General features: G+C 37.1%; 1 protein-coding gene across 8 annotated transcripts in view; it reads left to right on the forward strand.

Moving 5' to 3' along the window:
- Positions 1-14,249, forward strand: part of LOC5567168 (beta-amyloid-like protein) — a 319,312-nt gene that overhangs the window by 301,256 nt on the left and 3,807 nt on the right. For 5 of the 8 annotated variants that reach the window (XM_021854046.1, XM_021854051.1, XM_021854047.1 and 2 more), the window contains 4 exons: positions 24-197; positions 411-560; positions 621-1,327; positions 1,390-1,537. In XM_021854046.1, the coding sequence (XP_021709738.1) occupies positions 24-197; positions 411-560; positions 621-1,327; positions 1,390-1,537 (1,179 nt within the window). The remainder of the gene's footprint in view (positions 1-23; positions 198-410; positions 561-620; positions 1,328-1,389; positions 1,538-14,249) is intronic. The other 3 variants (XM_021854052.1, XM_021854053.1, XM_021854054.1) reach the window with 3 other exon arrangements.

The raw sequence follows: 14,249 nt of genomic DNA on the forward strand, positions 1-14,249 counted from the left end.
GTTGTAATATATACTGTTCGTAGAGTTTGCACGCTGAATTTCAGGAAGCGCAACAACGGCTCGAAGAAAGCCACCGTGAGAAGGTCACTAGAGTGATGAAGGACTGGTCCGACCTGGAGGAGAAGTACCAAGACATGCGCCTAGCTGACCCGAAAACAGCTCAAACCTTCAAGCAACGCATGACCGCAAGGTTCCAGGTAACTAAAGACCTTCATTCTGATGCAAAATCATGTCATAGATTTTCCAACACCTAATACCCGTCCGTAGTTGAAATTTTTTCCTAGTAGTTGAATGCACTAGTTTGAAAATACCACTGTAGCAGCCGGAATGATAGAAATAGTTATTCGAAAACATTGACATGAGTTTCAACAGTTTGTAATGAACGTCCGAATGTATTTGTAACCTTTTAGACTTCTGTGCAGGCACTGGAAGAGGAAGGCAACTCCGAGAAGCACCAGTTGGCGGCAATGCATCAACAGCGTGTACTAGCCCACATCAACCAGCGCAAACGGGAAGCTATGACGTGCTACACACAAGCACTCACTGAACAACCACCAAATGTAAGGCTTCTGTCACTTCAAAAGCTTTTATTCAGTAATCTAAAATTGAAACAATTTCAGGCTCATCGTGTTGAGAAATGTCTCCAAAAACTGCTGCGCGCTCTTCACAAGGATCGTGCCCATGCTCTGTCCCACTATCGTCATTTGCTAGGATCCGGAGGTGCTGGTGGACTGGAAGCGGCGGCCTCTGAGCGACCACGAACTCTCGAACGTCTCGTTGACATTGACCGTGCCGTCAATCAATCCATGTCGATGCTGAAGCGGTACCCGGAACTCTCCACAAAACTATCCCAACTGATGGACGATTACATTCAAGCGCTTCGCTCGAAGGATGAAACTCCAGGTTCAATGCTCGCTATGACGGAAGATGCTGAATCTGCAATCCTCGACAAGTATCGCATGGAAATCGAACGCAAGGTCAGTGAAAAGGAACGTCAAAGGCTTGCTGAAAAACAGCGCAAGGAGCAACGAGCTCAGGAGCGGGAAAAGATTCGCGAAGAAAAACTGCGCTTGGAGGCCAAGAAGATGGAAGCTGCCTATAAGCAACAACAACAACAGCAGCAGCAGATTCAGCAGCAACAACCGTCGCAACAGCCCCAGCCACAGCAATCACAGCCGCTTCAGCAGCAGCAGCCTCAGCAACAACAGCCACAGGTACAAACCCAGATACCGATTTCTGAACAGCCACAAACTCAGAAGCAAATCGAATTGGAAACCCAAAAGGACACGGAAGCTACACGAGACTACACTGAGGAGGCTACCATCTCGTAAGTGGAACACTTCGATCGATCGACTTTGGAAAATCGGTTAAAAAGTTTATCTCTTTCAGTAACAGTCCTCAATCCACCGCTCTGCCAACGGTCGACGACGAAGCAGTGCAGCGTGCCGTCGAGGAAGTAGCAGCCGCGGTTGCGCACCAAGAAGCGGAGCCTAAAATGCAGCACATACTCTCCCATGATACCGGACACAGCGAACCAGTAAGTATTGAACGTTTATATACATGCCAAATTCAACAATTTGAACACTTTATTTAAAAAAACACCATGGAGCATGGCAAAGTATTTTTGCAACAAGAAGCAATAAAACGCATATTGTAACCAGATATGGATCCATAGCAGATCTCGGCCCTGTGTTCTATGTGTACTTCCAAAGTTAGTGACTGAGAGCTTAATTTGCCAAAAGATCATTTACGCATCGTGTATCTTGGCATGCACGATGTTATTATATGCCTTGAGATATTAAAAAAATATCTAACCCGATACGATTCTCGATAGGTGAGACGCGAATCCGTCATTAGTCATGACTATAGAGCTTAGTGACATTTGAACACACGTAGACTAGCATACGCTCGTCATACACAGTTTGTTTTTGATTTCCTCAAAGAAACTTGCACACGCTTTCCAGACTCACCAAAATGCATATGGAAATATTACCCAATTTGAAAAATTTAAACCCGTTTTCTGCGTGTTTTTCGAGGCTGAGTGCATATTGTTTTCCTCTAAGGTTCACAACTACATCTACACTAGGGTACCCATACGGCAGACCAGTGGCGCAACCAAGGGGGGGTTTTGGGGGTCGAAACCCCCCCCCCCCCCAGAGCTGAAAAAAATTAAGGGTTGCCGAGTATCTTTTAGAAATTCAACACAGAGCAGTAACTTAGTTTGATTCGTGGGAACACTAGGAATGTGAATGATTTTCACATATATTTTGATCTAGGTTTCATTTTTTAAATTCATAAACTTTTCAGGGAGTTTTATAAAAACATCTGCGACATTTCAAGCCTCTTTTAAAAACAAACAGAAGGCGTTGTGTCCACAGTAGACTGGCCCTTAAACAAAAAAGTTGTAAAACTCAACGGGGCACCCCCTAGATATGAGCCTTAGGGTAAGAAAAACGCTCTCTAAAAATTTCAACTCAATTGGTTGCTCCACCAGCTGGCGCATTCGATTTGAAGTTTGTATGGGATATTCGTCTAAAATATATTGAAAATTGGTCCTATGTCACTGTTTCGTTCCGTATACTAATTGTTCGCGTTCAAATAAGCCCAGAATGACAAATACACTAGTTGATACCCTAATGAACATAATTGCAGAAGGTTGTATCTGGATTTAATCTCATTTTCATTACTCTTTCAGTTGTTGAAAGTTAGGCTTAGATCAGCACTCCAGTACAGTTACTTATATGCATGCGACATGTGCTTCAGCTCGCCCAGCGTCATAGGTGGCTATGATGCGCTTAGTGGCTACCTCCAAGCTATGTTGAAGAAATACAAGCAGTAATGCATGATAAACTTCAGATGGTAAAAACACCAACTTTATCAATTTTGATCATGGTACAATCTTCTACAATATTCTTCGTTATTACATCAAGTAGTGTTTTTGACATTCTGGGTCCAATTGAACGCGATCATCAATTTTCCTGAATCAAACAGTAGATGATGTGCTGTTGCCCATATGTTTGAGCTGAAAATCCCATATTAATTTCAATTCAAATGCGCCAGCTCATGGAACGACCAAATGAGCTGAATTTCTCAGAAAGGCTTCCTCTAACCCCAAGAAATAATCTTGAGGGGTGCCCCGTGGAATCATACAACTTTATTTTTCTCCCATACTGAGCTGGGCCAGTCTAGTCCACAGTTTGCCAAACCTTCAGAACCTTTTCATTGCTGCAGCATCGGAAATATCAAAATTCTTATAGTTACTCAAGCATTTTGCCAAATTTGGCGACCTTTAGAGTATACCAATTCTTTGATCTTTAAAGATTATTAGAGAGGAGGAAAATTTTCGAATGCTCTTGAAGTATTTAGCTGCCGATTGAATCATTTCGGACCCATTTGGAACTTATGATAATTTTGAGATTATGTAGATGTGGATTAATACTTTAATTCTTTAATACTTTAATTCTTCAACTCTTCTCAAATATATTTTAAAATTTACAAAACCCCCCCTAGAACCAAATCCTGGTTGCGCTACTGCGGCAGACAATTAATCGTTCCATAAAAAAATATAAAATTTCCATAAAAAATGCAAAATTTGCCAGCAAAGAAACAAGGGTAAAATCAACAGAAAAGTTAAAAATTTACATAAAAAAATAAACAAGTGCAAAGAAAAAACCAAATTTTCCATAAATAAAGCAATTTTGAGCAATAAATAGATTCAAAAGTGCAGTAGAATCGACAATAATCTCACTAAAAAAATATCGAATTTTACATTTAAAAACCTCAAAATTTCCCTATTTTCTTCACGAAAAGCAAGAAATATTTATAAATTTTCCACAAAAAAAGCCAACATTTGCAATAAATAAATAATAATTCGCCCACAATAAATCAAAAATTTCCATTCAAAAAATCAGCAGTAAATGCAAAGTTGCAATAAACAAACCCAACTGAGCAATTCAAAATGACAATCAATACATGAAAATGTTGTAGAAAATTCCAATATTTATGTAAAACTTTCCATAAAAATAACGTAATTTTCCAATAATGAGTAATAATGTGTGTAATGGATTTCATAAATTTCCAGTCAAACAGAAGCATTGTTTTCACAATTGGAGCTAATTAGTCGTCATATGTAGATATAGTAATTCCATTTTAGAGTTCGATAATTAATTACGTAAGAATTTAGGGGACGGGAGAGCGGGGAGATTGGCTGGGTTTGAAAAAATATTTCTCGCCATGTAGAAAAAAATAATGTTTCATACAAAAAATCATACATTAGGGGAGGCAAGGTTTCTAAAAATCACAAAAAAATGTTTTTCAATACAACCTATCGTTCGGCGCTACAATTTTAATTATTTCGGTAAAGTTGAAATGAAACATGGAACATGGGATATCTAATCTTCCAATATTAGGAACACTTATGTCACTGCTTGGGTTATGTCCAACTACATTGATGGTAGAAGCTTATGCTCTCATGCCCCACCAGCCAGGGAACTGGTGTTTACAAACTAAGCATCATTTGTGGCAACACTTTATGCGGCATGATGGAACTTTGCCGAGCGCGCTAAGTGTTGTTAGACCGCTGACGTAGTTGCATGAAGTGGGTGATGAGATACAAAAGTAGCGTTACAACATGCTTAACCATATTTGTAGTACTGAGACAACCCATTAGATCTAAAAATGAACCTATTAGAAGATACTTTAAAAAGCGTTATGTTCGTATGCAAATAAAAAAATATATTTAGGAAAAAACTCATCAATCGAAGTATACACATTTCTGCAACTGCTGTGAGCAGTTACACCAAAGATGAATGTGAATTTCCGTATTATGAGTCCGTATTATGTTTAAAATTACTCGCCACTAGCTCAGTAGAGAAACCTATTATACAAAAAAACACACATTACACTGCGGAACACGTTTTTGTCTCCAGCATCAAAATACCTCTATTTTCTCAATTAAGGGTTGCTGAATCCATTGCCGTTTACAGAAATATCATAGCACGTCTAGTTTTTGAGATATTGGTTGTTGAAAATGCAAAAATTGACTATTTCAGCCAACTTGCATGCAAGTTTGCCAGCTTGTAAGGCAATTTATTTGCATAATTTGTCACAGAATTCAAACTTTATGTGTATAATAGTACTTATCATCAAAGTTCATAATATTTTTGGAGCGGAAAAGTTATTTTTTGATGGTTTAGAAAAGTATTGTATTTTGCCATATAAGAGAAACGAAGAATTTTGTATGGAGACTGCAAGCATGTTGAAAAAGATCGGTTTAATCTAAATTTGATCGTGAAATTTCAACCAAAATATATCTAAAACGAAAGTTTAAGTCCTCTTTTGCATGCTTAGTTGATAAGATCACAAAAAAGTTTGATAAAATATGCTTCAAATTTTAGGTAAACATCAATAAAACCAATGTTTTATACAACTTTGGCGACCTGTAGCTAAAAATTGTGACGTGCTGGGAAATTTCTGTGAACGGCATCAGATTCAGCCATTCCAAATCTACTAGAGACACATAATTTGATCCTTGAGACACGCACAAATGTCATTTTTGTTGCGCTGTGTTATTACTCATTATTGGAAAATTACGTTATTTTTATGGAAAGTTTTACTTAAATATTGGAATTTTCTACAAAATTTTCATGTATTGATTGTCATTTTGAATTGCTCAGTTGGGTTTGTTTATTGCAACTTTGCATTTACTGCTATTGCTCTTTTTGATTTTATGAATGAAAATTTTTGATTTATTGTGGGCGAATTATTATTTATTTATTGCAAATTTTGGCTTTTTTGTGGAAAATTTATAATTATTTCTTGCTTTTTGTGAAGAAAATAGGGACATTTTGAGGTTTTTAAATGTAAAATTCGATATTTTTTAGTGAGATTATTGTCGATTCTACTGCACTTTTGAATCTACTTATTGCTCAAAATTGTTTTATTTATGGAAAATTTTGTTTTTTCTATGCACTTCTTTATTTTTTTATGTAAATTTTTAACTTTTCTGTTGATTTTACCCTTGTTTCTTTGCTGGCAAATTTTGCATTTTTAATGGAAATTTCATATTTTTTAATGGGATGTTAATATATTAGCCGTACCCATACCATTGGGCGTGAAAACCACTATGGGGCTCTGCACAAAAATCCTTCTCTCTCTTTCACTCTTCCATGAAATTAGTAAACAACAAAACCAGTAAACGTCAAAATCCCAAAAAAAAAGGGGCAGAGGCCTATGTTATCCTCGATGTAACCTAAGAAAAGATGTGACAATGGGATTCTTTTAAGTTTCCTTCTACTCTTTTATGGTCTTTGTGCTTCCAAAAATTTGGTGCGAATCGATGAAAATTTAAAATGACAGCAGAGTCCGGAAGGTGCCGATGTTACCGTAAAATAACCATTACTGGCAACGCTGTTTTGCGGACTAATAAGGGAATGGATCATTTTGGTCCCAAAAGGAGATAAGTATTGTCGAGTCTCTGTCTCAGAATGTAACATGTATATCGCGACCTAGGGTTTGAATTATCGGTGGAAATGGATTTGATAATTTGATCGTCACTCAATAGAAGAGATAAGAATAAATCTTCGTTCGATCTCTTCAGTAGCAATGTAAACATCAAATTTGGCTGTAAACATGTGACGTCATTCCTATCGTAACATAATCGGTCTGCATCACTACACGAAAAAAAAACATTCTACCTAATTTTTGAGTTGACACTACCAAAAATTGAGTACGGAGACTTACGGCTTCGGCACCATTCGACTATTATCGTATCGGCAACAAATTACAAACGCCAAATATAGGCGTAAGGGTTTCAAAACTAGGTTTTGTTAACGATGCCGTTTTGGTTACCCCCTCATTTTCATGTCAATCGTTAACACAAGACGAAGGAAGCTTTTCAACATTCATCATTCAGGGTTGGTAACGACTGCAGGAGTAATACTTGGATGTCATGCTGAAATAATTCCTAGACAAAACAATATTGTTCAAATTGTTCTTTGAAAATAATAATTCTAATTCCACTGTAATTTATATCATTTGAGAGATAAGCGTAATTCAACCTCAACTGTAAGGCCGTTTTCAGGTCGTGTACTAGACTCGACTTGAAGAAATTCAACGTATGCACACGTTATATATTTAAACTAGGTAAAGTCATAATTCCCTTTCCTCTTTTGTGGAAACTTTAAGATTTAAAGCTGATATACCTAACAGCTTTTCAAATACAGTAAGGACCCGATTTTGTCAGCCCCTCGATGAATTTTAGGCTGGCAAAATGGGGAACCTGACAAAATCGGGTCGTATTATTTTGTTCCTGTTTTTCAAATTTTGACGTGGTACATGGTTACATGGACTTTTAAGAGGGAAATGGACATGGGCGTAGCCAGTTTTTTTTTATCAGAGGCTCCCCCCTCCCTTATATTGATAATATTTCCCATTGCCCCCTCTGGCAACGCCCATGCGTGCATGACATTAAACATCATCATCAGTTTTAATTTAAACGTGATAACAATTTTCTGACAAATTTAAAATAGGCTGACAAAATCGGGTCAAAAAGCTGACAAAATCGGGGGCAGACAAAATCGGGGGCTGACAAAGTCGGGTCAGTACTGTACTCTGATATAAACAATAGTTTTTTTTTAAGATCTCCTAGAGTAACAACTGGTGAATTCGGTTGAAGGGTTAGTAAAAACAAATCTGGAGGAAATTCTAGGGTTGTTTTGGAAGAAAAAAATCAAAATAATACAAGAGGAAATTACTGGAGGTAATAGTTTTGGAGTTCTAAGGATGGAGCAAATTCTTCTAAGCATCATCTGAAAAATCTGCCAGAATTTCTGGCAAATAGGTAGAGAAATCTCTAGATTAATTCCTGGAGAGATCCCTTTATAGTCTCTCTCTCGTTGGAGCCTGTAAAAAGGAAATTTTAGAGACTATTTTGGTCAAAATAGACCAAACTTACCTATACAACCAGTGAAGTTATTCAAATTCCCTCAGCTATTTGTAGAATATAAATGGTTGAACAGCAAACATTATGTATTATCGCAAAAGTTTTCAGGAGGAACTGGGAATGTTTGAAACTCCATCAAATATTTCGCTGGAATTTCTTCAACACAAACAAAACAAAAATCGTCATAGTCTGCTCTAAATATTTGTATCAATGATGCCACAAAATATCAGTAGGAATTTGATCAAATCCATTTTCAGGAATTAACTAAAAACTATCTCCAGAAATTGCTACGGAAATTTTGAATCAGACAAGAACTTCTAGAGAGTGTGCTGTGGGAGTTCTATAACTCCACTAAAGCTAGATTGACCCATCGGTTACATGAGGAGGGGACATGTCTCCGGAAAATGAAATGATGTTTGGGGATGCCCAAATGTTACTCAGTTCATGCTGGCATTACATCGCATATGGCATGCCGAGGGCTAACCCTACCGAAGCTTGTTCCCTGTAACAATTTAAGCCGATCCAATGAAGCTTGTCTTGTTTATCAAGATAGGCCAATCACGAGGCTGCATCTGTTGAAATGCTAAATGCACTAGTTCCTACCAGAAGTTATACCCGAAAGTTGGTTCAAGGGAAGAAAGAGTAGAAGTAATTATGATATCACTGTGCACCTCAAAAAAGAGTAGAGCAGAGATTGATTGCGGAATGAATTGAGAACATTTCTCACTTATTGTCTCTGCAACAATTATGATCAGGAACACATTCTGAGAGTCTGTTTATTATCTTCTGCTACGGCTCTGATTTGATCGGGGGATTATAAAATCCATGCCTAAATAAGCTACAAACCTGGGGGGTGCGGTTGCGGTATGGCTATAGGATGTTTTGGAATTGTTCATCTTGTCAGTAAAATAAAACCCCTACTCCAATGATAAATAAGCGAGAAAACGGGTTTTATCATAGCTCTCTCTTTGGGGCTATGATTCGCTGCTCTTATTTATCAAGTTTGTTACAACTTGCGAACCATTGTTGATCATGGACCAATACAAATTGGGTGGTGTTTCTGCGCTTGCTTTCATCGTACTTAAAATCAATGAGAGCGAATTCTGCAATACCTGCTCTGTATACTGAGTACCGTAAAATCGGGTATAATTGATCAGAAGGGTGAAATTGATCATTGTATAGCACAATTTTATTTATTCCTAATGGAGCACAAATATCAATGTAACCTGCAGTAAATGAACGTTGTTTGTCGTAACTATTGTCGAATTGTGTGTTGTGAATTTTTTTGCGTTAAAGAATTTCTATTAGTATGAAAATAATGTAAAATTTCAAAATCATGTACGGTGCAGTGTTGACTAACATCCTTGAACTTCTAGTTCTAAACAAGGATTTGAACATGGTATAAACCTGAAGGTTTGTGAGGCTGCTTAAGATATATCCCGCAACCAGATTTCATCACCAAAACTCGTACCAGTTAGCTCATATCGTTGAAATAATTGAATTTCTGTTAGATATCTTTGGATTCCTTAGGAAATTGCATACATTTGGGCGTTTTCCGCGTAATTCTTGAAATTTAAGTATTCATTATTTATATAAATATTGCATTGATAAAAATTTGACAATCATATTCGGATTAAGGGAGCTCAAATTTATCATGAAGAATTGTTTTGAAAACTAACAATAATGGCATTGACAAGTCATCAATTTCACCCCGAAATGAGATCCCCAGATTTTTTATTTTGAAGATATTTGTTAACACTAAAATGACATTTGTTAGAAAATTTCGGTACATGAGTCGATGAGGCTCACCTTCGTACTTGTTTTCTTGCATTTTGTTGTTTGGCATTTCTTGAGTTAATGTCTACAATGTCTGTCCTTAAAGGCATAACTGTTCCATATGGAAAAAGTAGGCATTGAGAAAATGACGCTCAAAGTTAGAAGTTTGCCTTTTCATATGAAAGTTCATAATTGTCTAGTACATTTCCGCATGCTATATTCATCAAGCACAACCACACCCATCGAGTTAGGGAGGTATCGAGGAACAGAACACATATTTTTTTAATTTTAAACAAATAATTATTTATATTTAAATAACATTATTTAAATACATCAAAAATCATAATTTTAACCTGAAAAATATTACAATTTTACCACAATAACCTACGTTACACTTTTTCAATGGACTGCAAAAATTAAAAAATTTCTTTCTCTTAAATGGGCAGTTGATCTTATTTTTACTATCAATCAAATCATAATAAACACATTAAAGTGGTTCAAAAAATCGTTTTGGCTCCACACCGCTCATTCGATTCAGTTATTGATTTACATCCAGTCACAAATTCTTCAGCAGTGCTCATTCAACTTCTGAACAAACAGGCAACATTGCTGCACCTGGCGTGAAAGAAAGCATGCACAAATCATGGCAACTATGTTTTACTGCATTTACCCAGTGATGCCTGCAGAACAGCTCAATAATTATAGTCAAAGTTTTACAACTCATTCAAAAATCAATAACTAATTACTGGGACGTCCGATTTAAAAACGGTCTTCGGCAAAGTTGTAACTGATTATTGTATCTCACAGTATCAACATAGTTCTAATCCCCAAGAGCACATGGGTAAACACTATGACAGATTGAATGGATTGGTTGCTTTTTTCATAGCCAGACAACCAGAAGTTGCAAAAATGTTAACGAAATAACTCGTTGATTCATACAAATTACATTAAACCCGCAAAACACAGTGGATAAAATCGTCAGATTCCTCACATAAACTTTTTTCCTGACTTCATTTGTACATTTTTTTTTTCGTCTCGTACACTCGTATAAATTAAGTCGAATCAATATGTAGCAGCTGTCAAATCAACATTTGTTATCATAAGTTAAGTCGCATAAAATCACAGGTTAGCTCGGTAGAAAATTTTTACGCTCGCATTGTATGTTATTATTCATCATATTATCATTCATCGTGCATATATACGTATATCGCCTCCACTTATGTTCATAGAAGGCCTTTTTCGACATCTTATAAGTGAAATTTTGCATATGCAAAGCCTCCAGGTGATTTCGTTATACATATATTTTGGTTGGCTGGGTAGTTATTCCCATATAAATTTCAAAGGGCTTGTGCAGTCTCAGTTTTCATCCAAATGAGCTCAAATTTTGGGAGGCCACTCAGAATTTGATCTAGAATGGAATGAGCGGTATGGAGCAAAAACGATTTTTTGAACCAGTCTAATACACATGAAATTCATTAACATTTTGAGGACATTTGGAGCTTTTCATGAAAAAATCGAGTTAGAGAGGTATACTCACATGGGAAACTGAAACAGATAGCATCGAGTTAGAGATGTATCGACTTACAGAAGTATCAAAGCATGCTAGATTGAAGGGACCGCGCGTTTCATCGAGATTCAGAATATCGAGTAAGGGAGAGTTGACTGTATTTTCATTAAAAATTTAAAAAATAAAACTTAAATTTAAAATTACACAAAAAAACATTTTTGATATTTTTTCCCATAGAATCTTGATAGTGAACAAATGGAGTTATGTTTGATCCTTCGACCTTGACGCTTGCTCCTACGGGGGCCGGCGATGAGGGCGGGATCAAACATGTCGCGCGTCGGTCGAGTGAAAGTGAAAAAGTGGCGTGATCGTTTAGTTGTGTTTGATCCTTCAACCTTGACGCTTGCTCCTACGGGGGCCGGCGATGAGGGCAGGATCAAACATGTCGCGGGTCGGTCGAGTGAAAGTGAAAAAGTGGCGTGATCGTTTAGTTATGTTTGATCCTTCGACCTTGACGCTTGCTCCTACGGGGGCCGGCGATGAGAGCAGGATCAAACATGTCGCGCGTCGGTCGAGTGAAAGTGAAAAAGTGGCGTGATCGTTTAGTTGTGTTTGATCCTTCGACCTTGACGCTTGCTCCTACGGGAGCCGGCGATGAGGGCAGGATCAAACATGTCGCGCGATCGGTCGGGTAAAGTGAAAAAGTGGCGCGTTCGATTAGTTCTTTTTGATCTTTCGAAGTTGACACTTGCTCCTGGGCAGTGCAGCAAGAAAGCCTGAGCAGTCGTCAGTTGTTTTCCCTCTCGGGTCGTGCGCCTATTTTCTCGGAGTGCTTTTATATAGCCGATCAAATGAGTGAAGCTGAAAGTGGATTGTTGCTGCTCAAGGATGACGGATCAATTGGTGAGCTCGTTTCATGCTACTATTTCTAATCTATAAAATATGTATGACTGCACCTTTAATCGTTACAACGGTGAGACGTAAATATGATTTTTCAACAAACTATGAAAGGTTCGTCACTGTGAGTGTCGACATAAACTCTGATTCATAAATTATAAATGTCTAATTTTTTTTTTTCAAAACACCTTTTTCCTTTTACCTTTATTTTTGTAATTAAAAAAAAAAAAAACTTTGAATGGTTCGACACTACGAGTGTAGACTTGCGAAAGGTTCACTTTATTCAACAAACTTTGAAAGGTTCGTCACGTCAAGTGTCGGCATAATTTTTCTCTACATAGATATTGTTCATATCAAATGAAAAAATAATATTTACATATAAGCATGTTTAAATCTCACCAATAATTATTTATCATGGTCTAATCGCTTATCAAAGTGAATCCTGTGACCCAACGATCCTCCCCATTAACAAACATCCCTCCCAGTAACCTTTGTGGAGATGCAGAGGCAAACACGGTCTCCAAATAGCAAAGGTTACACACTAACATTCCTTCCCCCAATCCCACCTGACTGCAAGGACGTGGCCGGCGCCGTTATTGACCATGTATAAATAGAGGCACTGAATTATGCACACTGAAGAAGATTATGGCCAATCCCAGCCGATCTTCTAGTTGATTCTTTGTGCATTTTCACTGACTCCGGTCAATCACGGAATAGCAACCATTGATATGTGTAGTCAGTCTAAGCTAAGCTAAGCTAAGAATCTTGATAGTGAACAAATGTTTGGGACAAAGTTTCATGATGGAGAAATGTTTTATACAAAAGTTTTTTCAAGAACAACTTTTGTCGATTTTCGAAATTTTGACTTTTTGTTGTGGGTTTGAATCCCGCTGGTCGAGGATCTTTTCTCGATTCTCAAGGCATAGAGTGTCTTCGTACCTGCCATACGAAATACACATGCAAAAATGGTCAGTCGGCAAAGAAAGCTCTCAGTCAATAACTGTGGAAGCGCTCATAAGAACACTAATCTGAGAAGCAGGCTTTGTCCCAGATGGGACGTAACGCCGGAAAAAAAGAAAGAAGATCTAAAGTTTAATGCAAAAATTATAAATTCAATAATAAAATTTCATCTGGGGTGCGTAATAGATATCACCAAGCAGCCAGGCTGCTGTCAAGCTAAAATTTTGCTTTATTGGAGTTATTGCCTGCATCAAACTGCAGAAGCTTTGTGTGTTCACATTGAAGGACCAAAATGCTCAAGACCGCACCTTCCAGATTTTCATTAGTTATTCGCGATTATTCATCAAGAAAAATGGGTAAGTGGAAAGAAATATGGTCTTTACTCTCAAAAACATATTGTTATTGATGGAGAATCACGAATATCTAATGAAAATGGCCTATTTTAATATTTAACCTTCCAGTCGTCGCACGGTTTGCCACAGCCAGAACAACCACGCTGCTGCTGTGCACAAAAAGCGAGGTTTTTCCATCTGTGTTGTACAAAATACAACAGCGCGACGACTGAAGTGTTAAATAATGTTTTTCGCATTATATTTGATATAATTTGAAAAGGGCTACTTCTAGAGAAGTTATTTAGATAGCCATTATGGTTTAGAAACATTTTAAGACTCGTATAGTAACATCAGATTGTATATATTTTGATAGGAAACCAAAATTGCGAAAATCGACCAAAGGTTGTTCTTAGAAAAATGTTTTTATTAAAAATTCTTCCATCATGAAACTTTGTCCCAACCATCTGTTTACTTTCTAGATTCTATGATAATAACTAAAGAAATATCAAAAATGGGGTTTTTGTGTGACTTAAAATTAAAGTTTAGTTTTGAATGTTTCATAAAAATGCATAAAATACTTTTTCAGTGCATTTTTTTGTTGTAACTCATACGGTTCACTACATCTTCTTCATAGAACATTTTTCTCTAAAATTCGTAGTTTCGGTGTTAGAATTTTTCAAATGAATTGCATGCAAAAATTTATAGGCCATTTTCAAAAGTCAAAATGATCGATTTTTTTTATGGAAAACACTCATTCTACCATACCACAAACATGTGCAAAATATACTGCAAACCGAAGATGGTCGAGTCTGTGACTGACAGATTTGACATAGAA

Source organism: Aedes aegypti, chromosome 3, assembly GCF_002204515.2.
Source record: "Aedes aegypti strain LVP_AGWG chromosome 3, AaegL5.0 Primary Assembly, whole genome shotgun sequence".
NCBI classification, from domain to species: Eukaryota; Metazoa; Arthropoda; class Insecta; order Diptera; family Culicidae; genus Aedes; species Aedes aegypti.